The sequence below is a fragment of the Aulonocara stuartgranti genome (assembly GCF_965226115.1).
Source record: "Aulonocara stuartgranti genome assembly, chromosome: 12".
In the NCBI taxonomy this organism is placed as follows: domain Eukaryota; kingdom Metazoa; phylum Chordata; class Actinopteri; order Cichliformes; family Cichlidae; genus Aulonocara; species Aulonocara stuartgranti.
In genome coordinates, this window is record NC_138948.1 from 1,884,540 (window position 1) to 1,909,854 (window position 25,315).

Genomic DNA, 25,315 nt, shown 5'->3' on the forward strand with positions numbered 1-25,315 from the left:
GTCACAGAAGCAGGAACACGTCTGCGCAGCTAAAACATACAAATGTGCAGCAACTGTGAAGCAGGAAGGTTCATCCTTTGTTTTGACTGCATTAAAAGGGGATACGAGCACAGGCGGGTGCTTCCTCACACAGTGAAAGACAATAAATGATGAACACAACAGCAGTTTTACTGAACTGTGAAAATGAGTACGACATGAGGAAAACAGAAAATCAAGATTGAAATCAAATGTAAAAAAATAACTGAGGCAAAAAAAACTGTAATAAACTGACTTCAGTGGCGATGTTGACCCGTGTGCACCACGAGAGCACAGGTGCAGTGTGTCGTTCTAACGGACATGTCACTGATTCAGAGGACTGAGAGGAAGAGGATGAAGGCTGAACATTAAAACATGTCTCAGAGGCATGAAGACAACACTGAAACCACAAAAACTTCACCTTTCTGTGAAAAATCATCTGAAATCTGAATTTACAACCAACTAACAACAGCTGACAGTGTTCAGCGTCTGTGATGCAGCTGCAGAGACGTTTCACCTCCGTACCAGGAAACTGACAGCGTGTCATTATCAGAACAAAGAAAGTTTGTCTAGTTAAAAAATGAGAGCATGTGAGGCTGTGAACACAGATAAGGCCTGACTTTGACTCAGTGTGATTCTGCTGCTGTGCATCAGTCACAGATCCACCTTCACAGTTTGACTCATTGTGCTGCTGTGAAACTGGAAGCTGCAGATAAGGACAAATTCATCTGAAAGCTGTATGACTGTGTGTGATAATCAACTCTGTTCAGTGCAGGAAAGATGCACATCCATGCTTGTTTGATTGATTTTTGAACCAGTGATCTGACTCAGCCGCATCAGCTGCTCTAAAACTGCTTCACTGCACTGTGATGGTCTATGAATGTGCGCACATTCAAACAGAAAAGGACTCAGCATGATAAACCTGAACGAGCCCAGCAGCTGAGTTAGTGGGATTTTATAGTCCATCACGTCACACAATCCTAGTGAAGTTTGGATTTCTCTTTCTGACTGAGATGATCTGAAAAAGACAAACTTACAAAGATTTCAGTTTTGCACATTTTATTCTGTGATCATAAATCGAGCAAATAAATCTTTAGATTTGGTAACAACAGAAACCAATCAGCTTGTTTTCCATGTAAAAATGTCATGCTGCGGCTGAGAGAGGAAACAGTGAATACTTTGTTTACTAAACAACTTTTTATAATGCAAAGCATTTCAGTTCAGTTTTATTTAGACAGCACATCACAGCAACAGTCACCTCGAGGCACATTTAATAATTAACAGCAGCTAACGGCACAGAAATCGTATCATTTGTCATAAAACTGGATTCAAATTCTCCAAAAGCCACAAACATAAGAAGCAAAGTCCAGACCTACCTGTCAGTCAAAGAGGCCACGCCCCCAACTTTAAGCTAGGTAATTTAAACAAATGAGTTAATAATAATAATAAAAACCTCCCATACAGATGTGTGATGTATGATGGGGGACATTAGGTACAGAGACCAAAACATTTTTTGTATCAGGATGTAAACATGTTTATTTCTACTGTAAAGTTTAAACACGGGAGTCTACGGGGACTGACTCTGTGCTGGAGCCCCTGGTGGACGTTAGAGGAACTGCAGCTTTTAGCATTTCTGCTTCAGCAGGTTTCTGTTTGTTTCATATGCTGAATACATTTATAATGTTAGAGTGTGTGAATGAAAATATACATATCTTAGACGACTATTCCTTAAACTGTACACAAAATACATTTGTTGATCTTATGATTTGATTTTTTTCCACCAAAATTAGTCAAAATAACTCGACAAATTTTTGATGTTCAGTCAAACATTTTCAAGTGTTCGATCTGTGATAACTTTTAAAAAACACACTGCACAGTTTCATTATATTTACAAAGGGAAAGAAAGCGCAGCAGAAGAGGACGTCGATGACAGCGAGCGTGACTTTGTTCTTGTAAACTCACAGCCGCCTCATTCAGCGGAGCTGCAGACTGAAACTAACACAAAACCAAAACTCACTTTCTTTTACACCAGATCAGAAACTTTTAGAAATCTGCATCCGTATGAAATTCTCTCTCCACTCATCCTCTCTCACATGATGACTGTATACATGCATCAAAGGCAGAAAATGATCAGTTGCTCTTAATCGGGGCCGTGGTCTCAGGTGGAGAAGGTCCGGAGCTGCAGAGCCACTGTGGAATCATGGATACAAACAACAGAAATGAGCTTCTTGTGTCCCGTGTCCGTCTCTTCCTTAGAGACAGGGTGGAGGAGCCGCTGAGGTGGGTCAGGCAGGAGCAGGACGCCCTCAGGAGTTTATTTACATTATGAATATGTAATATTTTTTTTACATAGTCAATAACAAATGAGAAGAAATACAGATTGTTGTGGTTTTTAATTTGCTGTTATGTTTGCTTACTGCAGTAAGTTATTCTTGCAGTCTGCAGGGACCCAGCCGGTCGCTCCATGGTAGGATGGACTTTCAGCATGAACGGCTTTTATCCGCACAAAATAACATCAGAGAAGCACGATTACAGAAACGTGCCGCCGCAGGGATTCATAGCCAGCATGGAGTGACACAAACTGCTGTGTGATAAAAATCTGCATGTCCTGGAGTCATCTGATAGAGTCCAGAGTGCAGCAGAAAACACTGAGCTGGAAACAGCTTATTTGTATCATCCAATATAGATTTCAAGTATCTGATTACAGATGTTTGTGCAGATGTTCTGTCTCTGAGGGAACCTCAGTGATTTCATGAAGCTCAGGTCACTAAATATTTGTTCACAGCTTATAAACCTCAGATGCTGCACAGCCGACATCCCAGAACAGCCACTGATCGTTAGAGTCAGATTAATTCCACACCCACAGTGATCTGACTCAGCTCACAGGCTTGTGAACCTCTGTTTTTCCCATGAATGTTAAAATACTAACCTTGAGTTTTGAAAGACCTTCTGTGTGTTAGAAGAGGAAAACTGCGTTCAGACCATGACCTGAGTGTTTCAGCCTGTTTCTCTCTGTGTCAGTCCGGCTCACAGAGGCAGGAACAGGACGCCAACACTTATTCTTGCCTCAGGTGAGCGTTTATCTGTACCTGCACAGACCTGTGGATCATCAGGCTGAGAGCAGCTCTGCAGAGCCACAAAGTCACACCGAGTTCCTCGAGAGCTTCCTGGAGTTTTGTTTCATGAGCAGCTACAACTACTAAAACGTTTCCTTTCACGTTTCTGTCTCAGAGAGGAGAATGATGAAGGGATGTTTGCTTTCACCCCTCGTGCTCTCGCTTCACTCCAGTCACAGTTTTCCAAGTCAGTGGTTCCTGATTGCAATCATGTGACCAAACATTTGAACTTGAATAAATAAATAAAGTTTTTTTTGTATTATTATTTCCTCCTGTTTGACCTCCTGGGTGATTTGTGTGATGTATACTCAGCTATTTTTGGTTTACTGGGGCTTTCTTTAACATTCATCAGCGCAGAGAATAAACTACATTTAATCCAGAGCTTACTTCCGGTGCTCCTGGCCAATCAGCGTCCTCGTTCTCAGGCGGACTCCATATTAGATTAAAACCTTTGCAGGATTTTTGTGATTTTTGATTCCGTCTCTGGTGCTGGCCCCTCCCCTTTGACGGATGCCTCCTACAGCCAATCAGCGCGCCAGCTGAGAGCACCTGCGAGGTCCTGGTCACCTGGACCAATTAGAACGCGGCTGTCAGAACGTTACCTTTTATGGGAAACGCCAGCTGTCCCGCGAGCGCGGATAAAGCCGGTGCGCTCGCGCTAATGTTGCTGCAGTAACCGCACAGCTGGGCCAGAGAAGCATCCGCGAGACTTCACCACAGACGCGCCTGACTCACCTGCACAGGTAACACTCAGAGTACAGTTTCTCATGTAGTTCGGAGGTCAAAGTGGAACAATGAGGCTGAAGCTCGGTTTAATTAAAGAGCTCAGATTTAAAGTTAAAGCTGCCGCAGCTGAAACACGATGTTACTCTGAGCTGCGGTTTCATTAGAGAGGCGCTAAAGAACAAACCGGTTCTCAAACCGCTAACTCTGATCTGACTGAGCTCACAGGGGCCGGAGGAAACCCTCTGTGAGGCCGGAGGAAACCCTCTGTGAGGCCGGAGGAAACCCTCTGTGAGGCCGGAGGAAACCCTCTGTGAGGCCGGAGGAAACCCTCTGTGAGGCCGGAGGATGCTGGTTTAAACCAGCCTGCACGATAAAAGCTGAATTGATGCTGAGATCTTTAAGTAAAACTGGAGGAAACTATACAACAAACTGATGTTAAAGGGAAAAAAATGCCAAAGTCAGCTAACATCTCACTGTTTTGCAAAATGTGCAGGTCATGTTTTTCTGAAACTTAAAGTGAGAAATGTGATGATTTCTTTAATGTTCATGACTGCATGAGATTTAAAAACTGTGTCAAAATCCATCTTCAGTGAATGAGTGATGACCTGAGGGAAGGGCTGCTCCTCTGTGCTTCCTGTTTCTAACGCTTACATAATCAGACCTGCTGCTGTAGTTTTCTGTTCAGCCAACTTAAAAAGATGCGTGACTGTAAGCGTGACCTGGACACGTGCATAGAAACTACAAACGTTGTTCATAATGGACTGAGCCAGATGAGAATCTGGGTTTGCAGAGCAGATGAGTTTGTTCTGTCTGAACTTGTTGAAATGTTCTCGACTGAAAAAGGTGACAAAACAACTCAGTTTAACCAGAAGCCCCACCCACCATCAATGTTCCCTCTAATGTTTCACGTGTCTGAGCGAACGCACAAACTCCCTGAGCGCCCCTGGGTCACTGTGAGCGACAGCAGACGTGTGCACTGTGGTCACGCCGGCGTCGAACCATCCAAGTTACATGGTTTATTAAAGTAATCAAATTACAGCATTTATGTTAGACTACTTTTAATTAACTGCTTTAGCCCACTTACAATGAAAATTTTTAAAAATCTTGTTCAGGACCTGTGCAGTATGTTAACACTATTGGAAGTAAAAATGACTAACTTTGTATTTATTTTTTTTGCTCTGACTCATAATTATGACAATGAGTCATAAGTAGAGTCCTGTAACTGAAATGCAGTAAATAATGACCAATGTTGGGCAATTAATTATTTAGTTCTTCAAAAAAGTAACTGAATTTTGCAATCAACAAAGTTTTTTGCAGCTGTTTGCCTAAAAATGCAGCCAAGGGTTTTTTTTTTTAAATCAACATTTCAAACTATTTACAGAACAATCAGCTGTTCTGCATCAAATCTGATACAACACAAATTTTGTGCCACAACAATAAATGCCATGTTCCCATATAATTTTTTTGATTGGTCCCCATAAGGCTGGGGGCAGGGGTTTGCTCACAGGCGGAGAGCACTTTCCTTATAAAACACTGTTTTTTACTGTTTCTTCCTGCAGTAAATATAAACGACGACAGTATTCAGGAAGAAAACCAAACATTGCAGATATTTTTATCAAACTTTTATAAAAACTGCTATAAAGTCCACACTTTCTCCGTCAGTTGTTCCGTCTGTCCTGCTCACATCTCCAGTGGTTGTACACGTTGTCATTAACGTGGCTTCACTCATCAGCCGCTTTGCTAAAACACCGGCACATAAGGACGCTGTCATAGTCTGTCAGCCACGTGGATTAGCTGCGTATATACGAGTGAATCGCATCATTGGCTGGACTGTGGGATAAGGTGGCATCGTTCTGATCCCATACGGGAGCAGCCAGTCACTGACTAACACTGCAGAACAGAATTGTTAACCTATTTACTTTAAGAGATTTACGCTCTGATTATGTGAATGACTGTGTTCTTTCAGACATGGATGAAGAAATCTCTGCCCTCGTTGTTGATAATGGCTCCGGTATGTGCAAAGCGGGTTTCGCTGGAGACGACGCCCCCCGAGCTGTCTTCCCCTCTATCGTCGGTCGCCCGAGGCACCAGGTACGAACATCACTCTCAAGAATTTGACTGCAACCCTGTGCATGAGCCTGACGCGTGTAACTGTGTCTGCAGGGTGTGATGGTGGGAATGGGACAGAAGGACAGCTACGTGGGAGACGAGGCTCAGAGCAAGAGGGGCATCCTGACCCTGAAGTACCCCATCGAGCACGGCATCGTCACAAACTGGGACGACATGGAGAAGGTGAAGGACTTTATCAAAGCTGACATCTCTCACTACAGGTTTTCTTTAACCTCCTAGGACCTGGTGTCCATATGTGGACATCACATTTTGGGTTATTAAGATGAAAATACTCAATTTCGGCCTGATATCCAGTTATGAGGACATTATACTGCTACTGTTCTGTCAAAATGTTTCCTCATATGTGGCTCATTTTTCGTAGAAACAACAATTCTTTGTTTTCACATTCATCGGGGTCCCAATATGTCCAAATATCAAAGAGAAATTAAAAATGCCTGTTGTGGAAGAGTTTGGATCTTAGGAGGTTAAACCCCTGGATGAAATCTGACCAGTTTCAACAGAAAACCACAAAAAGCTAAACTGGTTTTATTTTATTTATTTATTTTTTTTGGGGGGGGGGGGGTGTATTTGTTTGGTTTGCTCTTGTCTTGCTGCTGAAAGATGCCATTTTCAACTTTGATTTCATCACCTGAGAATCAGAGTTCAGACTGAATACCTTCTGATTTAATCGCACTTGTACTTAACCTGCGAGCTGCCTCTGTCGTGCAGATCTGGCATCACACCTTCTACAACGAGCTCCGTGTTGCTCCTGAGGAGCATCCAGTGCTGCTGACTGAGGCTCCTCTCAACCCCAAAGCCAACAGGGAGAAGATGACGCAGGTGTGTGAAGGACCATCTCTGATTAAAGCAGCTGATACACTGAACCTGTTGATCCTGTGAAGGTTTTCTAGCCTGGATGCATTTTGCACTTGTAGAAAAAGAAGTTAATTAACAGTCTAATGGTGTAATTATAGCACTTGTACATTAAAGTCTTTCTCTGGTGCAGATCATGTTCGAGACCTTCAACACTCCTGCCATGTACGTGGCCATCCAGGCCGTGCTGTCGCTGTATGCTTCTGGTCGTACCACAGGTGGGTCTCCAGCATTTCAGGATCTTGCTGTACAGAGTTCTGCTTCAGATAAACTTAGTTTAGCTTGGGGCTCGTTTCTTCAGTTGGGGGTTAGAGCAGCAGGCTCTGAGTATGCTCTGGCCCTGCTCAGAGCAGCAGCTAGTGACCATTAGAGGAAGCACAAAGCTCAGTGGTTCCAGAGTGACCTGAGTGTTCTGTCCTGCAGGTATTGTGATGGACTCTGGTGACGGTGTCAGCCACACTGTGCCCATCTACGAGGGCTACGCTCTGCCTCACGCCATCCTCCGTCTGGATCTGGCCGGCAGAGATCTGACAGACTACCTGATGAAGATCCTGACAGAGCGAGGCTACAGCTTCACCACCACTGGTATGTGTGCAGTTTTACCTTCAAGCATGCTGATGTAAAGCCATAATCTGCAGCTACTGCAGTTACAAACCATGAAGTGTCCATTTAACTGTCAACTCTGACCTCCAGCCGAGCGTGAGATCGTGCGTGACATCAAGGAGAAGCTCTGTTACGTGGCTCTGGACTTTGAGCAGGAGATGCAGACAGCAGCTTCCTCTTCCTCCCTGGAAAAGAGCTACGAGCTTCCTGATGGACAAGTCATCACCATCGGCAATGAGCGGTTCCGCTGTCCCGAGGCGCTCTTCCAGCCTTCGTTCCTTGGTTTGTAAATCGTCAGTTACCCTCCAGAGACGCCTGTTGTTGAATTTTCCTGAAAGGTGCTGAAGCCTTGGTGCATCAGGTCTCTCACTTCTGCACTAAAACTTCATTCAGGTATGGAGTCGGCTGGTATCCACGAGACGACCTACAACAGCATCATGAAGTGTGACGTGGACATCCGTAAGGACCTGTACGCCAACACTGTGCTGTCCGGTGGCACCACCATGTACCCCGGCATCGCCGACCGCATGCAGAAAGAGATCACTGCCCTGGCCCCGCCCACCATGAAAATTAAGGTTTGTTACTTGGATCTCTTGAACTGTAAACTTCTGCAGTGTTGCACTTTAAAAACTGCAAACTTTAAATCTGTCATCAACTTCTGCCCATGCATGACGGGAGGCTGTGTTGCACTTTAACGGTGCCACTTACACCCTCCTCCTCCTCTGGCATTTGGCACCACTACATAAATCTCTGAAGCTAGTTTTGCTGCCCTCTAGTGTACACTTTTTCAAACTTAACTACCTGCTGCTGTGCATCTCTAGACTGGCCTACAGGTACTTACCTGCCTCGTGTCTAATCTGTTCTCGTCTCCAGATTATCGCTCCCCCCGAGAGGAAGTACTCCGTCTGGATCGGCGGCTCCATCCTGGCCTCTCTCTCGACTTTCCAGCAGATGTGGATCAGCAAGCAGGAGTACGATGAGTCCGGCCCCGCCATTGTTCACCGCAAGTGCTTCTAAAATGCTTCCATGCTCCTCCCCCTCCGCCCTTGCAAGATTCGCCGTACTTCCACTGTCCCAGCTAGACGTGCGTCTGGTTTGTCTCGCATGGACACGCCTGAAGATGCTGTGAATATGAGGACTCGGGTTTTAGTGTTACAGTACAAGTTTCACTTAAACAACATTTAAAACACACTTAGCAATTCTAGTCCAGTTTGAGGAAAGTTGGTTTGAGCTGTTGCAAACTGTTAGACAAGAAGTTCCACTGCATCTCTCTGGTCAAATAACCTGTCATGAAACTCTACAAACTGTTCAGGTAAATCTTTCAATAAAATATCATTTATTTACTTAATCACTGAGTGGTTTGAGTTTATTGCTATAAGCCCCGCACCAATGTTTGCATTTGTTGAATGCAAACATTGAACTCTGGTCTAATCCCACATTTTATGCTGATTAGCATAGAGAAAGCAAAGTTGATGGTCCGTTCTCGCTAAATGCAGTTTAGCTTTGTGCTAACTTTAAACAATGACTAGTGGCTGCCATCATCTGGTAGAGTATTGGTACCTGCAATTCTTAAAAGCACCCAAACCCTCTAAAAGCACATTTCTGTAGTAAATGCAGGAAATGGGTTTTGAAAATTTGTTTATGAAATAGTTTCTGTAAGTCTACATTTGGTCTTGTTAAACCTGCAAACACTGAGGTGTTGTGCTACAGTTTGTCAGTTTCACTATATTTCACCACTTTGTGGATTGGCTGATCAAGTGAGTGCATAATGTTGGTCATCCCACCGTCACCCGCTTAATTGCTGAATACAGAATTTGTTGAACATTAAGAATTTCAGAAGGATCGGTCCTCTCAGCTCAGCTGACGTTCACCCAGGATACAATGCCATCTCCGGCCTGACCCGCACACCTGAAGCTCACTGCTGTGGCTGAGCTGACAGTTTTACCTGATGACGGTCTTTAGTCAAATGTACCGGAAAGGAATATAAATAAGCTTCATTCTGACATTGTTTTCCCTGTTTGACCTTAATTTTATCTTTTTTTTTTTCTGTGTGTGTGTGTGAGAGAGAGAGAATAAAATGGGCCAATATGTGGTGGCTATATAAGAGCCACTAAAAATATTGTGGTAGGATACAAACGGAGCAGAGGTGATTGGAACTCTTGAGGAACGTACAGAGCGACAAACATTGTCTGCAGGAATGAATATATTAATGTTTGAACTTAATATATTTGAGAGGCAGTAGGGTGACTTCCTCTCTTATGTGCATGTCGATTAACATTATTACCAACATAGGTCTTGCCAGCAGGGGGCAGCAAAGCTTGGGTGTGACTATTACTTGAATTAATAATATATTAACACACCTGTTGGCTTCTGTTTCCACAAACGTTTTAGTGTATAATTGACATTAAACATGTTGTACATAACTGCGACTGCTGCATTCTGCAAACTTGCGGTAGCTCCACAACAGGAACACTGCTCTGTACTGTGAGCTGTATTTTTTTTATTTTTTATGGCATTTGTGTTTCCTGAGCTTCAGCACAAGTTTAAAAAAAATAATAATAAAAAAATTGCTAAAAGCATCTGAACCACCTTTGAAGGCGATGACTGCCTTGTATGTCTCCTGGTTACAGAATAACTCACAATGGACACAGTTGATGTTTTATTGTGAACACGGGTTTAAATCGTCTCTCACACAGAGTGAACACGTTGCTGCAAAATGTTTCAGCTCTGTGTAGACGTTTCATCTGCAGCTAAGCCAGAAGTTTTCAACATTAACTACACACTCAAACTGCAACAAAGATAAAGAAATAAAAAACACTAGCAAACAAAGGATCAACCATCACACTAAAAATGTAAAAAGATGTATGAAACATTCATCACTAACAAACAATCTCATCACATTTAAAAGCACGACTGTTTTTAATTTGAGCAGATTTTCAGGGTAATTTTTTTTTTGCTCCATCATTAAAAGAGTTTAAATCTGTTCCCCAAGGCTCAACTTTCCACCTCATCTGAGTAACTTACACAAATTAACATGTACATTTCAAAATAATGTCAAGATTACGATCTGCCGACATGGGAACAGGCTTAGGAATCAGTAGCAGCTTTATTGTTTCAGTGTTTGTGTTTCAGCTAATCTCACAGATGAGAGAAATTAAAAAGGCCTCAGACGAACGCACACATGTCAGGAGGACATTTGTCTAAAATTAGAAAAGAAAATCACAACAATAAAACGATGACGTTTCACCACTGAAGCACAGACGTAAGTAAAGTAACTTTGGACAGTTAAAAGCTTACATTCAGTGGGTAGGTCACCTTCCTGGTGATGCACCTGCATCCAAGCTGTTACTGACTCGTCAGCTTTTGATTTAGATTTTTGTTCTTCACCTCCTAAATTTCTTTTCCAAATATTTATTTATAAGTGACTTATGTATGTATGTATGTATATATATGTATATATTGTACTATTCTTAGTTAGCGTATTGTCTGTCTTGTCTTAATGTTGGTTTAAAATGGAGCACTGTAACAAAAAATAATTTCCCCCAGGGATCAATAAAGTATTCTGATTCTGATTAAATACACACTTGTTTCCTTTTTATGCAAACACACATGCATGTTTTAATACTTCACGTGTGTTTTTTCTGTGGTCTTTGCATCAGTGTGTTACATAAAAATAAAAGCAATGACAGCAGCAGAATAATCCATGAATAGATGCAGTGTTTCATCCTACTGCAGCTTTCTGTTACTTGCTTTCACCTCCTCCTGGTTCAGTTTATCCTCTTCATGCATTCGCTCCCAGATCGCTGTTCTTTCTTTATCCCAAGCGTCTCGATGTTTCTTCACCTGTCTGTCTGTGAAGAGTGCGATATAAATAAACTTTTGCTTCGGTTCATGACATTTACTTACTTTTACTATGATTGCTTCCTTTATTCTCTTGTATGTTTTCATGTCTTTCTATTACAGCATTAAATTAATCTCTGCTTCATGAAGCTTTTCTAATCTATGAGATGGAAAAACAAAACCAGTGATGAGAGCAGATGTTCTCCACACTGATTATGTTTGAGAAGAGGTTTGATTGTTATTTGACAGGTTGTCCAGGTTTACTTAGTGGATTTCCAGTAAATTATAACTGTATACATATAACGGTGAAATGTTGTTTTAGTTCCATTAATTCAAAAAGACAATATCCTGACTTATGTTCAGAAAAGAGATGAAGCTGGTGTTGGACATGTTTTGTGGACAGTGTCTTTTATATAACAGCTCTGTGTGTGCTGTATTTCCAGTGAGAAACCTGCGTGTCACAGTGAAGGTGGTGTAGTTATTGGCACTGACTCGATTTCCAAATGAAACATTTATATTATTTACTAACTACACAGCATGCTGAAGGTTTTAACAGCACTTCACTTCTTCCACATTTTGTCATGTTACAGCTTTATTCCACAATTTATTAAAATCATTTTTCTTCTCAAAATTCAGCACAATGATCCATAATGACAACGTGAAAAACAGCTTGAAATTCCTACAAATGTATTAAAATAAAAACTTGCAACCAATGTGAATATTCTTGTAAACTTAACCATAGAGCACAAAGTTAACAGGAGCTCCAGCTCTGCTTGGATGACAGATCACATGCCTCCCATCATTACGCTCTACACTTGGATCCATTTTTGTCTGCAACTCCTGAACTTGAAGAATTTCTGTCTCCGAGACTGAAATCTGATCAAGACCTGCAAAGGTCTCTCCATCAGCTCTGGGTGTTGATGTCAGGACCAGTGAATGGTCAAAAGAATAATCACTGAAGATGTTCAGAATTTCACAGAGCCTCAGTTTGTGTTGCTGTGTCAAGTCCTCAGACTGTATGACCAGCAGGAACACATGAGAGCCCTTTTAGTTTGTCTTCAGAGATGCTGGAATGAAGCAGATCTGTGTTGATGAGAACTGTTTCTTTGCTTTGAGTCCACTTTTCGTCCACTCTGTTAAATTTGTCTCTCCCAGTAAGAAGTTTCCCACTCAGACCAGCTGCTCCCCAGCAGAACAGCCCTCGTCTCCGACACTGAAATGGTAACAAAAATGTTAAAAGTTAGCACAGAATCTACAAATGTAATCTTTTATTGCAACATGTGTTTTTAAATAATACATTTGAATTTCTATAGATTTGTATAATACATTTTTTTATTATACAAAAATAATACAATAAGATAATGTCATAAATTTTGTTTGTGCATCACGACAATTTCCACATTTAGAAATGAAAAAATTAAAATGCAGATAAAATGCAGGTTCCAGATTCCATCCATCCATCTTCATCCGCTTTATCCGAGGCCGGGTCGCGGGGGCAGCAGCCTAAGCAAAGAGGCTCAGACCTCCCTCTCCCCAGCCACCTCCTCCAGCTTATCCGGGGGAACACCAAGGCGTTCCCAGGCCAGCCGACAGATATAATCTCTCCAGCGTGTCCTGGGTCTGCCCCGGGGCCTCCTCCCGGTGGGACATGCCTGGAACACCTCACCCAGGAGGCGCCCAGGGGGCATCCTTGTCAGATGCCCGAACCACCTCAGCTGGCTCCTTTCGATGTGGAGCAGCAGCTGCTCTACTCTGAGCCCCTCCCGGATGGCCGAACTTCTCACCCTATCTGTAAGGGAGAGGCCAGCCACCCTTCGGAGGAAGCTCATTTCTGCCGCTTGTATCCGCGATCTCGTTCTTTCGGTCACTACCCACAGCTCGTGGCCATAGGTGAGGGTAGGGACGTAGATCGACCGGTAAATTGAGAGCTTCGCTTTTACACTCAGCTCCCTCTTCACCACGACGGACCGGTGCAGCGTCCGCATTACTGCAGCTGCAGCCCCAATCCGTCTGTCGATCTCCGGCTCCCTTCTCCCATCACTCGCGAACAAGACCCCGAGATACTTGAACTCCTCCACTTGGGGCAGGATGAAGATGAGTCGCGGATGAGTTCCAGATTTCAGCTGCCTGTAAAGTTTGATTGAGAAAGTCAATCAAAATGTTTGTTTTTAAAACTGTGTTCATTTGCATAATTGGGGAGTAAAACAGGGCTGTGTGTAAAGATGGCAGTGGGTTTTTTCATGGTTAATGCAGTGTTTTAGATTATCAGATGGCTCCGATGAGGATGGCTGCCATGATCGCCATCATACTCAGTTTCACGAGTTTTCCTCGTGTTTTTAACACTTGCAGATTCTGCAACAGTCTGTGTCTAAATATTCAATCTGCACAAACACTGGACACATTTTTACGGACTGTCTCTTAGCACACATTGACCCGAACACTTTTTGTTTAAACAGATTAGTGGTTGTTGTTTTTTATTTTCTTATTGTATTATTATTTCTCTTTTAAATTGTATTGCATGATTGTTGCGCATTTTACTTATTTTAGTTGCATTTTAGTGTGTAAAGTACTTTGTGCAGCATGAGCTGTTGGAAACGTGCTGTTTAAATGGCACAGATCACCTTCGACCACACAAATGCCCCTGAGCAGAAACTACGCCGGAGGAAAGGAGCCGGGGTCATGGTCCAGCTGATGAACAGACAGCACCATTCCTCACTTCCCACCATTGTTCTAGCTAACATCCTAACTTTGGAAAACAAGCTGGATGAACTGCTGACCAGGATGACTTTCCATCAGGATACTATACGGAGAAATGGCTGAATTCCTCCTCAGTTCCCGGCTTGGCTGGTGGTCCTGTGAGAACAAAAGTACCTCGTTCACATGTGCCCGCCCCCAACCAGCCTTCAGCAAATCAGATCTCTCCTTGGTCGTCCTGCTACCAGCTTATAAGCAGAAGCTGAGGCGCTGGACCGCCATCGTCTTGCGTCACTGCTTCCGCACTGCTGAGTGGTAAGTTTTTTCAAGCTGTTGCCAACAATAGAGTGAATGATTGCACACAATGCATCAGTGAATACACTCATGACATCATACCACGGGTTACTGTACAGACTCACTCTAAGCAGAAGCCATGGGTTAAAAAGCCCAACTGTCACCTGGTGAAATATGCTGACGACACAGTTCTGTCACTGCTGTCAGGCCCTCACAGCACCACGGGCCGCTCTGCAGGAGTTTGTAGAGTGATGTGACAGCTCCACACTTGAACTGAACGTGAGCAACACCAAAGAGATGGTGGTGACCCCTCTCACATTGTTCACCCTGCATTTCAATGGCTCCCCTCTGGGCCGCGCCTGCAGGACTGAGAGGAGGAGGAGCACCACCTTTGTCCCCAAAGCCACTCTGCTTTTTAACTCCAGACCATTTCCACAGCAGAAACATAAACTACTCTACACTCTTTTTTTTTACTGCCGACACTTTGTTCACTTTTAATCACTTACAGTAACACACACAGAAACACACAGACCAGACAACATCCCAGTCCTGCTCTCAAACTGGCAGCTTTCTTCACAGACACCTTTAATTTTTTTTGCCTGAGGATCCTCAGTGACCACAGCCACACACTCATCATGTGGCACAGAAGCATCCACACTCATACCAGTCAATTCAGTATGTGTTACTCGTGTGCAATATTGAGGGTCTCTGAGCCTAAGAATTTAACTGCTGGTAGTAATATGCCATTGTTACCTGTAAAAATAAAAACTTGAACTTGTTGAACTATTTTTGCTTGTACTCATGCTGCCCGACATCAGCCAGCGCATATTGGAAATGTCACAGGCACCAATCGGTTTTCTATCGCCCATTTGCTGGGAGTAAGGGCGCCCTCCGTTTGCGAGGTGCGCCTGCTGCTTGCGGCGCAGAGAGGAGAGGGCGGGGCGGCGGGGAGCAGCATCTAATAACCAACTCACAAAATAAAACAAAATAAAAACAAACCAACAAACACAAAAACACCAGACATCATGATACAAACTTATAATCTGCAGCGATGTTTTTTCGAAATTCTATACACGAAAAGTGAGCGCGAGAACCCTCGGTGCGCGTGCTCGCTGCTGAAGTCAAAGTAAACTTTATTGTCATCTCCGCTACATACAGTCCAGTATATAGAGACGAGACGACGAGGCTCCAGTTACAGCAGTGCAAGTAAACAAACAATAAAAATAAGAAGAGTAAGAAAGTAAATATACACTTTAGGACTCGGGGTAAAGGATCAATAACAATTTAAAATTTATAATTTACAGTTTGATGATTTAAAGTATCACTCACAACCTGTCGAAAGGGGAGGGGCCAGCTGCTTCCAAATAGAGCACATTTCATCCATAATGATGTAAATCCAAGCCCATCATGTATTCATGATTTGAATCCTGGGTTGTGCGAAATCTCAGAAATACACTGTTAATCTATGAACTAAAGTGTAGGTGTGTTAGATTATGTTGTGGTGATCCTCGAGTTGGGGGATTTGTGTTCATACTGGAGTGCAAAATTAAAAGATGGACAAGAAAAGTTCAAAGCCATCAGGTGCTCAGTTTAGAAAAAATAGAAAAGAAGAGAAACGAGCAAAAGATGCAGGTAAGCAGATGTGTGATTGGATGATGGCAGGTCATCCTGAACCAATCAGAGTCAGAATACTTTATTAATCCCTGAGGAAATAATGTGGATTACAGTTGCTGCAAGAAGAAATGGTAAAAATTAGTAACAGTAACAGACTAAACTCCAAACAATACATTATGTTACAGATTTTAATATTAATTAGTTATTGTCAATTTGTCCTGTTCTCATTGTATGACGAATTATGATGGCTGTTTGGTAGCTGTTTGCATACTATGCATACTGTCTCTCTCTCTTCATATGTGTGTGTGTGTGTGTGTGTGTGTGTGTGTGTGTGTGTGTGTGTGTCTATGTTTCTCTGGTGAAATTCAGTGTGGTTCCGACAACAGTTTTATGTTAATGTACAATCCTTAATATGGGGTGTGCGTGTGTGCGTGTGTGTGTTCGCCCGGGGCACCAAACCAAACAGGCTAGGACCGCCACTGCTCCCACCTGTGTGTATGCTGATATATTTGATCATGTTCAGCAGCAGAGGACAGCCTGATGTTGAGATAATTAATTTGCCACAGAAGCTGAAGGTGTTTTCTATTCTTTATTTAACATTTAGAAAAATACACCTAAGTGTTATTTGATTTTGCACAAATGTTATTTCACAGATGAGTCACTACATCCTCTCCATTATCTGAGAGATCAAGTTTCAAGTTGTTGTTTGTCATAAACAGGCAACAATGGCACATCACTGCCAGCAATGAAATACTCAGCCTCCTCAATATTGCACACAGAAAACTGCACATAAGTAAGAATTAGATAAAAAAAAATAACATATATGAATAAAGAATAAGAATAAATAAATACAGATTCCTAAAAAATACTGTAGCAGCTGTAGTGCAGAGGTAGTGGTACATACATACAGTGTGTACAGTGATTGTGTAAACCAGGGGTGGGGGCCTCCAGGTTTTAGACGTGTCCTTGATCCAACACAGCTGATTTAAACGGCTAAATGACTCCTCAACATGTCTTGAAGTTCTCCAGAGGCCTGGAAATGAACTAATCATTTGATCCATTTGTGTTGATCCAGGGTGAGATCTAAAAGCTGCAGGCCCTCGAGGCCTGGAGCTGCCCACCCCTGGTGTAAACAGTCCAATATTTCAGCAGCTCAGTGATGGCTTGTGGCTAGAAATTCTTCCTCCATCTGCTGCTGTTGATGCTTCTGTGAAGTGTATGGCTGTGGTGGGTGGAACCAGAGAGGATCTTCAGGCCTGTCTACCTGCAGAGGTCCTGGATGGCTGACAGAACCACAGACAGACTGAATACTCTCGATGGTGCATCGATAGCATGTGCTGTCTTTGAGGGTGACATGAATAAATAAAGTTTGGGCCTTTGTGTTTTGAAGATTGAAGACTTTGGTGTTCTCTTTGGTCAGGCCACAGCCAATAAGGTCTTGGCAAGATGGTCAATCACTTATACCAACAACAGAAATACTGGCACTGATGCACAGGGATGAGTCTCCTGCTACAGCTGAGAATGGGAAGTGCAAAGAAATCTAATCTTATCTGTGTTTCACGTAGTTTCATGCTCCATTTTGTTAGTGGGGAACACTGAGGTCTCAAACTGTGTAAAATAAACACATTAACTAGATTTAAAGGGTTAAAGGCTGAGACGGTGTTATGACTGCACTTGTCCAACTCCACAATGAAGCCGCATGAGATTTCTGCATGTTCAGCATCATCTCGTCAGATTTCAGCAGATGTGTTGTTCAAAGGAAACTGCTCAGATCTATCATTCGATCATAGATGTGTTATATAGAGACGTGACTCTTAGAAACATGGATGCAGGAGAGCAAAACGTGCCGCACACAAGACGTCAGAGACACACCTCAGGGGCAAAAACACAGATGCAGTGAGTGGGTGAAGTGAAGAAGAGGAAGTGTCTCAGTGTCTTTAACCGTCTGCATGGACATAAACCATGTGGACACAGCTGTTCCCACACCTGCCTGCTGTTTCTGTCGTCTCCTCCAGTTTGTGTAAATGATTCTTTAACGTTAGAAAGAAAAGTAATAAAAGCTGAGTTTCACTTCGAGTTTCACAGTCAGTCTGTGGATCTGCTCCACAGAAACCCCCTCTGTGCTCTCAGTAACAGTCTGAGTTTGACTTTTATACAATAAAAATGATCAAACCTGAAAGCTGAGGGATTTAACTCTGAGTACAACAGCGTGTTTCATGCATGCGCCTCAGATATGAAATATTTATTTGTCTTAAACATTTTGGTCTTTTAAATGTTTCAAAGCCTTAAACACAAGATTTTTAATGAAGGTGTTTGAACCTGGAGCACGAGCTGCCTCCAAGTCCACGGACACAGTGACTGGTGAAATGCGTGACATCACGTGGATGGAGACACGGAGCCCGATGTTTCAGCTCGAATGTTTCACCGTTTTTGTGCAGATTAAACTAGAAAAAAAATCCTGAGTGACAGAAAAAGAGACAAAAGAGACACTGAAACATTGTTTGCATGGATGAATGTTTTGTGTTTGTGTAGGTCTGTTTTACATATTATAGCGTGGCACAGTTATTGCTCTTTACACGGACACGCGCGCTTTCCTACAGACTTCCGGTACTGCCTCATCCTCCTCTCCTCGAAACGTTACTCTGACTCTCGGTTTCAACTGCAGCGTCAACAGGTCAGTGAACTAAACTTTACTCTTTATTGTTTTTTCAGTTCCTATTATTATCATTTAAAGCGGGCACGTGATTGACTTCAAATTGACAATAATCATTAATCATTAGATCAGCTGCACGAGGTCTGACCGGCGTATAGAAATATAAGATATTTTCCAAAATCAAACTCGATTTTGAATGTTTGCATCTTGCACCGAGGTGAGGTTTGCGCGAGTGAAAGTTTTATTGTTAATATTTTTGTCAGTGAGAAGAAAATAAAACAAAAAAATTAAAGAAATAAAAAAAAATCTCAGCTATGGAAAAACGAAGAAGCTCATAAAACAGAGGCTCTGCAGACTTTTCTGTTTGTTTCCAGCCCGAGTTTATCATGAAACGCTCAGTGAGACAGGATTTAAACCTGGAGCGCGAGAATGACGTAGGCGTGTTCATGTTCCGTAAACGAGTGGCCGGTAACGTGTGCGCGCGGAGGAACAGTGAGACGGGTCCTCTTTACTGACCCGGTGCTGAGCAGCAAACACAGCAGCGCCGACATCATAACCGCCAACCACAGGAGCGAAGCTCCAATAAAGAAAGAGAAAATAATGTGACAGCTTCCTTCTTTGTCATCTAACTGTCACCTGGAGCAACCATCAGATTTGTTCTTTATTAAACTGCGTGGTATCTGGTCAGTTATCCTGAAAGAGCTCAGAGGTGTTTGACACGAACACTGCCGCTGGTGTCAAACACACTACAGGGTGTCTCCGACTCAGCCAAAGAGCAGCTGCCACCAAAACAAGGGTGCAGGTTTGATTCCTGTGACCTCAACAATAATCCTTTTCATCAGAGATGGAGTTTGTCTGCAGTCCCCGTGTCTGTGATTGGTGGAGAGCTCAGTGCTGTTAAAGAAAGGCTGATTTTACTTTTCCATATTAGATCATATTGATTAATACTTTTACCATGTGCCTTTGGCCTGGCATGCTAAATTATACTGTGATTTAAGCCGACGGCCTCCATGCTGCTAAAATTCCCCAACATTTCTTGACATGCGCAGAACGTGACCTTCGTACAGCAGCTGCGTGTTTTTAAGACACGTTTCATAACCACGGAGGAAACAGACACAGTTCACGCTGGGTCACACAAAACTGAAAGTAACCCGAGACAGTAAAGACATGCAGGTCTTCTCGGTTTATACACTGCATATAACCAAACTAAGGATATTTCTGTGAAGGTTCTCAGTCATCCAGGTCATTGTGAAACCTGGCCCCACCTTATAAGGTGGGGCCAGGTTTCACAATGAACTCACCCGAAACCCTGGCTGATTGGGACCCACACCCAGTTTCACACCTTGTCTCAGGCGATTAGAGGATCATCAGGGGTCCTTTTGTCCCTCTGTGGGGGGAAACTCCCACTAGGTTTATATCTGGGACTCTCCACCATTTGACCTTAGAACTGAAGAAGCTTCTTGGATGAGAGGTGAAACGTCTTCAAGTAACTTAAAGAAGTCCAGACGCTTTTCTTTGCAAGCTCCTTTGATAAACTAAGGATATTTCTCTAAAGATGAGTTTAGTTTTATTTAAATAATTTATTCTGGTTTATTTTAACCCGTCAGCTTTGATCTTTACCTTCATTGGCGTTTAAAGTAAAAAGCACTGTAAAGATGTCATTTCTTATCTTATGTCACTGTTGACGTCACATAATTTACTGACTCACTTGATTTAACATTGCAGAGGTTTCTTATATAAGTCTGTGGACATTCACAGTTTAACCTTTCCTGAAATGTAAATTCAGCTTCATTGGTCATAAAAATCCTGCTGTGAAGATAAACAGAGTCATTAATAAAGTTTGTGTTCGTGTAACTGAATTTTAATTCTTCCAGACAGGACCCTGATGAAGGCCACAAGCCGAAACGCGTTGGTCTATTATTAAAGTTGTTCATCTTCCCTCAAGTGTTGCTGGAGTTCCTGCTTTGTGAATTCTTTTATCCTCTCCATGCACCTTGGAAGCCGGTGAAGTTGTGCCAGAAATTTTTTTTTGCTGCGATTTAAATTCTTCCAGAAAGCCCAGCAGCTCCTCTCATCTGTAGTTCACGTTGCTCAAGTTCAGTTGGTGATGGGAAGCACAGCATCAACATCGACATCAACATCTCGTGAGTCCTTCACACGTTAACCCTGAAACTCTGCTGGGTGCAGAGGGGAGGAGCTCTGACCCATGACTGATTCTTATTGGTCAGTCACAGTCTGATTACAAACAGAGTCAAACTGTCCAGTCAAATGGCAGATAGCTAAAACATGAAGCAGATTTTCAAAATAAGAGATGCCAATGTCTTCTTCATCTATGAGGGTGTAATTATGTTTTTAATAAAGGATGTTAAATATTTATAACAGCCATATGAAAGGCTGGTTTTAGCTTTCTGTGTAAAAAGTGAAGCAACTGTAGAAATATCGTGACACATCACGTTGTGTTAAGACTTACATTGTAGGAGAAAAAGGCCTCAGCTCCTTTGATGTTGACTTCAAGAAACACATTTGTGACGGGTTTATGAGGTTTTTGTAAATTATAATAATTTTTAGAGGATTGTAATGGATAAAAAACCAGGTAGCTGTTGTTTGACTACAAGCCATCACCCAAAAGTCAGGTTCACAGTCAGATCCATGTTCTTCATACCTGGTTATGAAACACACAGATCATACAGTAAAATCACTCCAGGCTTCAAAACAAGAGCCAACGAGTGACATCAGTGGCTACATCCATCTTTTATACTGCATGTAAAGTGCACCACAAATTCAAAATGTTTAATTTTGAGTTAAAATATTCTGCTAACACTGATCTTTGATGTCCACATATCAGTGATAAAGCTAAATACCAGAAACACCTGTTTGATTCAGTTTTAACAGAAGGTGAAAATTAAAGCTCTGAAGAAAGATGCCACATGTAAACTGCTGTTTCATTATCATCATCATTTTTAAGGATGCTCGATTAACCTTCAGCCAAGTCAGTGCTGACATATTATGTCTCAGTGATTTCACCCACATGTGAGGGCAGTAACCCCAAACATCATCACTGACTGTAAATACTCAGAGGAGATTGATCGTGTTAACACCGTGTGTGTTATTAGGTTGATACTGTCTGTGGATGGATTTGGTTTATAAAATGATCTTTTCCTGCAGGTTCTGAACATCAAAGCAGCTCGAGGTCTGTGGACGAAGTACCCACTGACATGGTAAGAAAACCGTTTGCTTCTGGTGTCTACTGCTGTGCTTTGATTGATTGATTTGTTTAATTGGAAGTCTCTCATCAATGTGCTGCAGTCACTGAGCACAGTCAGCTTCAAACATTTTCTCTGTCTGTAAATCACAGAATGGGCGGAGTCCACAGCGCGGGGATTTGATAGAGATCTTCCGTGGCAGCTATCAGCACTGGGCTGTGTATGTTGGTGATGGCTCTGTGGTTCACTTGGTCGTGCCCAGTAAGTCCCGCACACACCTGTCACAACACCTCCCACAGCTTAACTCCTCCCAGTCTGGAAGCAGAAGCTTAAATGACATCACACATGAAACTGATTCATAGCATAAAGGATGAAATCATGAAGCCTTTACTTCTGATCCCAGTTTATCCTTCATGTGTTTGCAGGTTTCAACAGCATCACTGTCATAACTCAGAGGGGGGTTGTGAGGGAGGAGAATCTGAGGGATGTGGTGGGAAATGACCAGTGGCAAATCAACAACAGCCTGGACTCCACCCATAATCCCCGCCCAGCTGACGTCATTGTTACAGAGGCCAGGAGCTGGGTGGGCAGAGAGATAACGTACCACAGCATCAGGAGTAACTGTGAGCACTTTGCCACAGAGCGACGATATGGTGTGTCTGCATCGCAGCAGGTGGGTGGAACCATGTAGACAGAAAATACAGAATCTGTTTGCAAAGAACAAGATCTGTGCTGCTGGAAGCTCATTTCCTGTTTGACCCTTTATTTGAATTCTACTGATGAATCCCATTTCAGCAGGTTTTGACTGGATTCAGATTAACAGAGAATGCATTTGCAGAAACATAATGTAAAAACATCATCTATCTCCTACTGACTAAACTTTAGCTTTACAACATATTCAGCACTGTGAATGTAAACAGGAGATCTTCATGTGGATGTTGTGTCTCCTGCCCTTTCACTCCCCTCGTGGTGGCAGATGGCCCCGCCCCTCCCTCAGCCTGGTTCTGTTGGAGGTTTCTTCCTGTTAAAGAGGAGTTTTTAAATGAACAGGTCACATTTAAAGTGTTTTGAAAATTGGATCAAAAACTCATTATAAAAACCTCATTTAATCAGATATGTCACAGCTGGCGGGTTGAGCCGTGTGGTGTGGAGGAAAAGGAGGACCCAAAATGCAGACAGCCGACTGATGATATGAGTGAGGGTTTATTTACAGGTGACAGTGGCAGAACAGACAACGAATCATGAGACATACTAACGGAAACCTAAACTAGGAAAACTAAAGAGCAACTAGAAATCCTCAGGACACAGGGTGAAAGGCAGAGAGACGCAGACTGACGGAGGATACCAAAAATGCAGAGATACACAGATGAACGCAGACGAGCCGACAACAAACACAGACCAACACCCACTAAATACACACACACAAGGTAATCAGGTAATCACACACAGGAGGGAAGAACAGCTGAACCTAATACACATGAGGACCGGAGGAGACAAGCTGAACACAATGACAACAGACACAGACTTTCAGAACAAAACAGGAAATCTAGGACCCGAACCGGACACAAGGGGGGAGGACACAGAATAACTAGAACAGAGGAAAATAATCACAAAACACAAAATGCTGAGTCAACGACCATGACAAGATATGCATGTAAAAAAAAGCTCAAGCTTTCAAGCTTTTCCAGCACATTACCAAAAAAAGAATGCATGTTTCACATCACCTCAGTAAGAACAAGATCATCCAAGTTTGAGTTAAACACCTTTGTTCCCTTTTTGTAAAAACAGAGAAAAATGCATCACACAAAGGAAAAGGGTGCCTTATATGCATATAGTGTATAAAGCACATTTCACTTAAAAATTAAGATGCACAAACGTGAACAAAACAACATGTTAGAGTTCCCCATCTCCTGTTGAAAAACCCCACAAAACAAGAAAACCGCACCAAACTCCACCAAATAAAACACATTAAGGCCAAGTTAATACGTCTGCTCATCAGATATTGATGCTTCTTTCCTATGTGACAGATGTTTGTTTGGTTTTTTAAGTTAAGATCTTGAAGGTCAGATTTTTAAATACATTGCCGTCTGTATTATTGCTGAAGGCCTAGATTGTCCCCTTTAAAGTGTTTGTGCTGATGAGACAGGCGTGAAGAACGGCACTGACTGGACGAGAGAGCACAAACTCTGCTATTGTCATTTTCCATCAAACACTCATTAAAACATCAGCCTGCAGGCATGTTAGTGCACTCATCCTCGACTGTCCGGGGAGGGGTGGGGTCACACGTTGAAGCAGATATGCAGAGGTGCACGGCAGCCCAGGCGGAGGAATTTTGCTTTTACACTCATTTTATTTCTCTATCTGATAAGAAACTAGGTCTGAATGGAGTTTTGAATCATGGCAGTCTTCTGTTCATCAGGATGTCTGCTCACTTCCTGTGATGTTTTCTCCCTGCAGGTGCCTCAAGGAGTGGAAGACTTTGCCAGAGCGTGGGATACAGTTACTGATACAGTTACTGATACAGTTACTGATACAGTTAATAATGCTGTTACTAATGCTGCTACAGTTATTCATGCTGTTACTAATCCTGCTACAGTTACTGCAGGCCTGAGACGATTTTGGTAGGCCTAAAGCAAACTTTGTGTGAGACACTAAAACATTCCTGTCATTACCATAAAATCACACAGTTCTGATCACTGAATCCACACGCCTACGTTAGTGTCCACAAAGAGATGGACAGAAGAATCATCAGGAAACCTCTGACTTTATTTTAAAATACAGTAAGTGGAAGATAAATGTGGTTCCTCTGTAACGGCTGCAAAGCCAGAGCTACGATTAGATTACTCCACAGTGCTTTTAATCATGATGTGCTTCCTTATATCACTTCATCCACTGGCCCACAGTATATAAATACTGCATCTTCACAGAGTTTATTGTAATTCTTACATTTTTATGACAAACAAATAATAAAAAAATTTTTCCCCAAAAGTTGATTCTGTTCATCTGGACATTTTTTGAAGGAAAAAAACTTCGTCACTCATCTTCAGTCTCAGCTGACTGCAGGTCAGGTCTTATAACCAGGACATTTGCATAATGACTGAAACTATACAAAACAGTTTCATGGTGAGATGCATTGACTGCGCTGTCATTGTGTCATCGAGCAAAAATTAAAGGGAAACTTTCAAACTTTCTTTGATTCATGCAGAATATGGACAAAACTCATTTTGAGGTCTATTTCAAACAAGTGATATTAGGCACAGACTCTAAAACGTCTTTTCCTCATGTGTTTATACTCATACTGACACGCTTTCAGTCAGAATTGACAGAACAGTGTCATCAACCAGTTCATTCAATCGTTTTAATTAGCAGTAATCAGCCCCACAGAGAGGAGCTGCTATTTAACTGATGACATGTGAAACGGGTCAATCAGCTGTTTGCTTAATTTGAATTTCTCTGAAGTCTTTGAAAAAACACAAGATTCATCAGAAATATAATGATGTCAGATAATTTATCTGAATATAAAACTTATAAAAAGAAAAATCTGCAGCTGACAGATTTTGTAAAAGTACTACTTT

General features: G+C 42.4%; 2 protein-coding genes across 4 annotated transcripts; both read left to right on the forward strand.

The window, feature by feature from the left end:
• Nucleotides 1–3,740: 3,740 nt before the first annotated feature.
• LOC309719147 (actin, cytoplasmic) lies at nucleotides 3,741–8,790 on the forward strand. Its single transcript, XM_082555062.1, has 9 exons — nucleotides 3,741–3,874; nucleotides 5,824–5,948; nucleotides 6,021–6,149; nucleotides 6,696–6,806; nucleotides 6,973–7,057; nucleotides 7,263–7,424; nucleotides 7,533–7,724; nucleotides 7,836–8,017; nucleotides 8,316–8,790. Exons 2-9 carry the CDS (start codon nucleotides 5,826–5,828, stop codon nucleotides 8,457–8,459), a joined length of 1,128 nt encoding a protein of 375 aa, XP_082411188.1. The 5' UTR covers nucleotides 3,741–3,874; nucleotides 5,824–5,825; the 3' UTR covers nucleotides 8,460–8,790.
• A 5,462-nt stretch (nucleotides 8,791–14,252) lies between these two features.
• Nucleotides 14,253–25,050, forward strand: LOC309719154 (phospholipase A and acyltransferase 3-like). Of its 3 annotated transcripts, none has more exons than XM_082555073.1 (7): nucleotides 14,253–14,291; nucleotides 20,591–20,681; nucleotides 21,703–21,755; nucleotides 21,893–22,001; nucleotides 22,166–22,413; nucleotides 24,198–24,271; nucleotides 24,332–25,050. In XM_082555073.1, exons 2-7 carry the CDS (start codon nucleotides 20,645–20,647, stop codon nucleotides 24,363–24,365), a joined length of 555 nt encoding a protein of 184 aa, XP_082411199.1. In that variant the 5' UTR covers nucleotides 14,253–14,291; nucleotides 20,591–20,644; the 3' UTR covers nucleotides 24,366–25,050. The 3 variants fall into 3 exon arrangements, with proteins under 3 accessions (XP_082411199.1, XP_082411197.1, XP_082411198.1); XM_082555071.1 differs by lacking the exon at nucleotides 14,253–14,291 and adding an exon at nucleotides 18,259–18,558 and having other exon boundaries at nucleotides 24,198–24,259; XM_082555072.1 differs by lacking the exon at nucleotides 14,253–14,291 and adding an exon at nucleotides 18,485–18,558.
• Nucleotides 25,051–25,315: the final 265 nt, after the last annotated feature.

Bases quoted from the DNA above. Each gene is read 5' to 3' on its own strand.
- LOC309719154 (XM_082555071.1), top strand. From the start codon at position 18,394: ATGAATGTTTTGTGTTTGTGTAGGTCTGTTTTACATATTATAGCGTGG. The intron at 20,682-21,702 runs GTGAGTCCTTCA...CTTTTCCTGCAG, and splicing joins AACATCGACATCAACATCTC to GTTCTGAACATCAAAGCAGC. The intron at 22,414-24,197 runs GTGGGTGGAACC...TTCTCCCTGCAG, and splicing joins GTGTGTCTGCATCGCAGCAG to GTGCCTCAAGGAGTGGAAGA.
- LOC309719147 (XM_082555062.1), top strand. From the start codon at position 5,826: ATGGATGAAGAAATCTCTGCCCTCGTTGTTGATAATGGCTCCGGTATG. The intron at 5,949-6,020 runs GTACGAACATCA...CTGTGTCTGCAG, and splicing joins TCGGTCGCCCGAGGCACCAG to GGTGTGATGGTGGGAATGGG. The intron at 7,725-7,835 runs GTTTGTAAATCG...AACTTCATTCAG, and splicing joins CTTCCAGCCTTCGTTCCTTG to GTATGGAGTCGGCTGGTATC.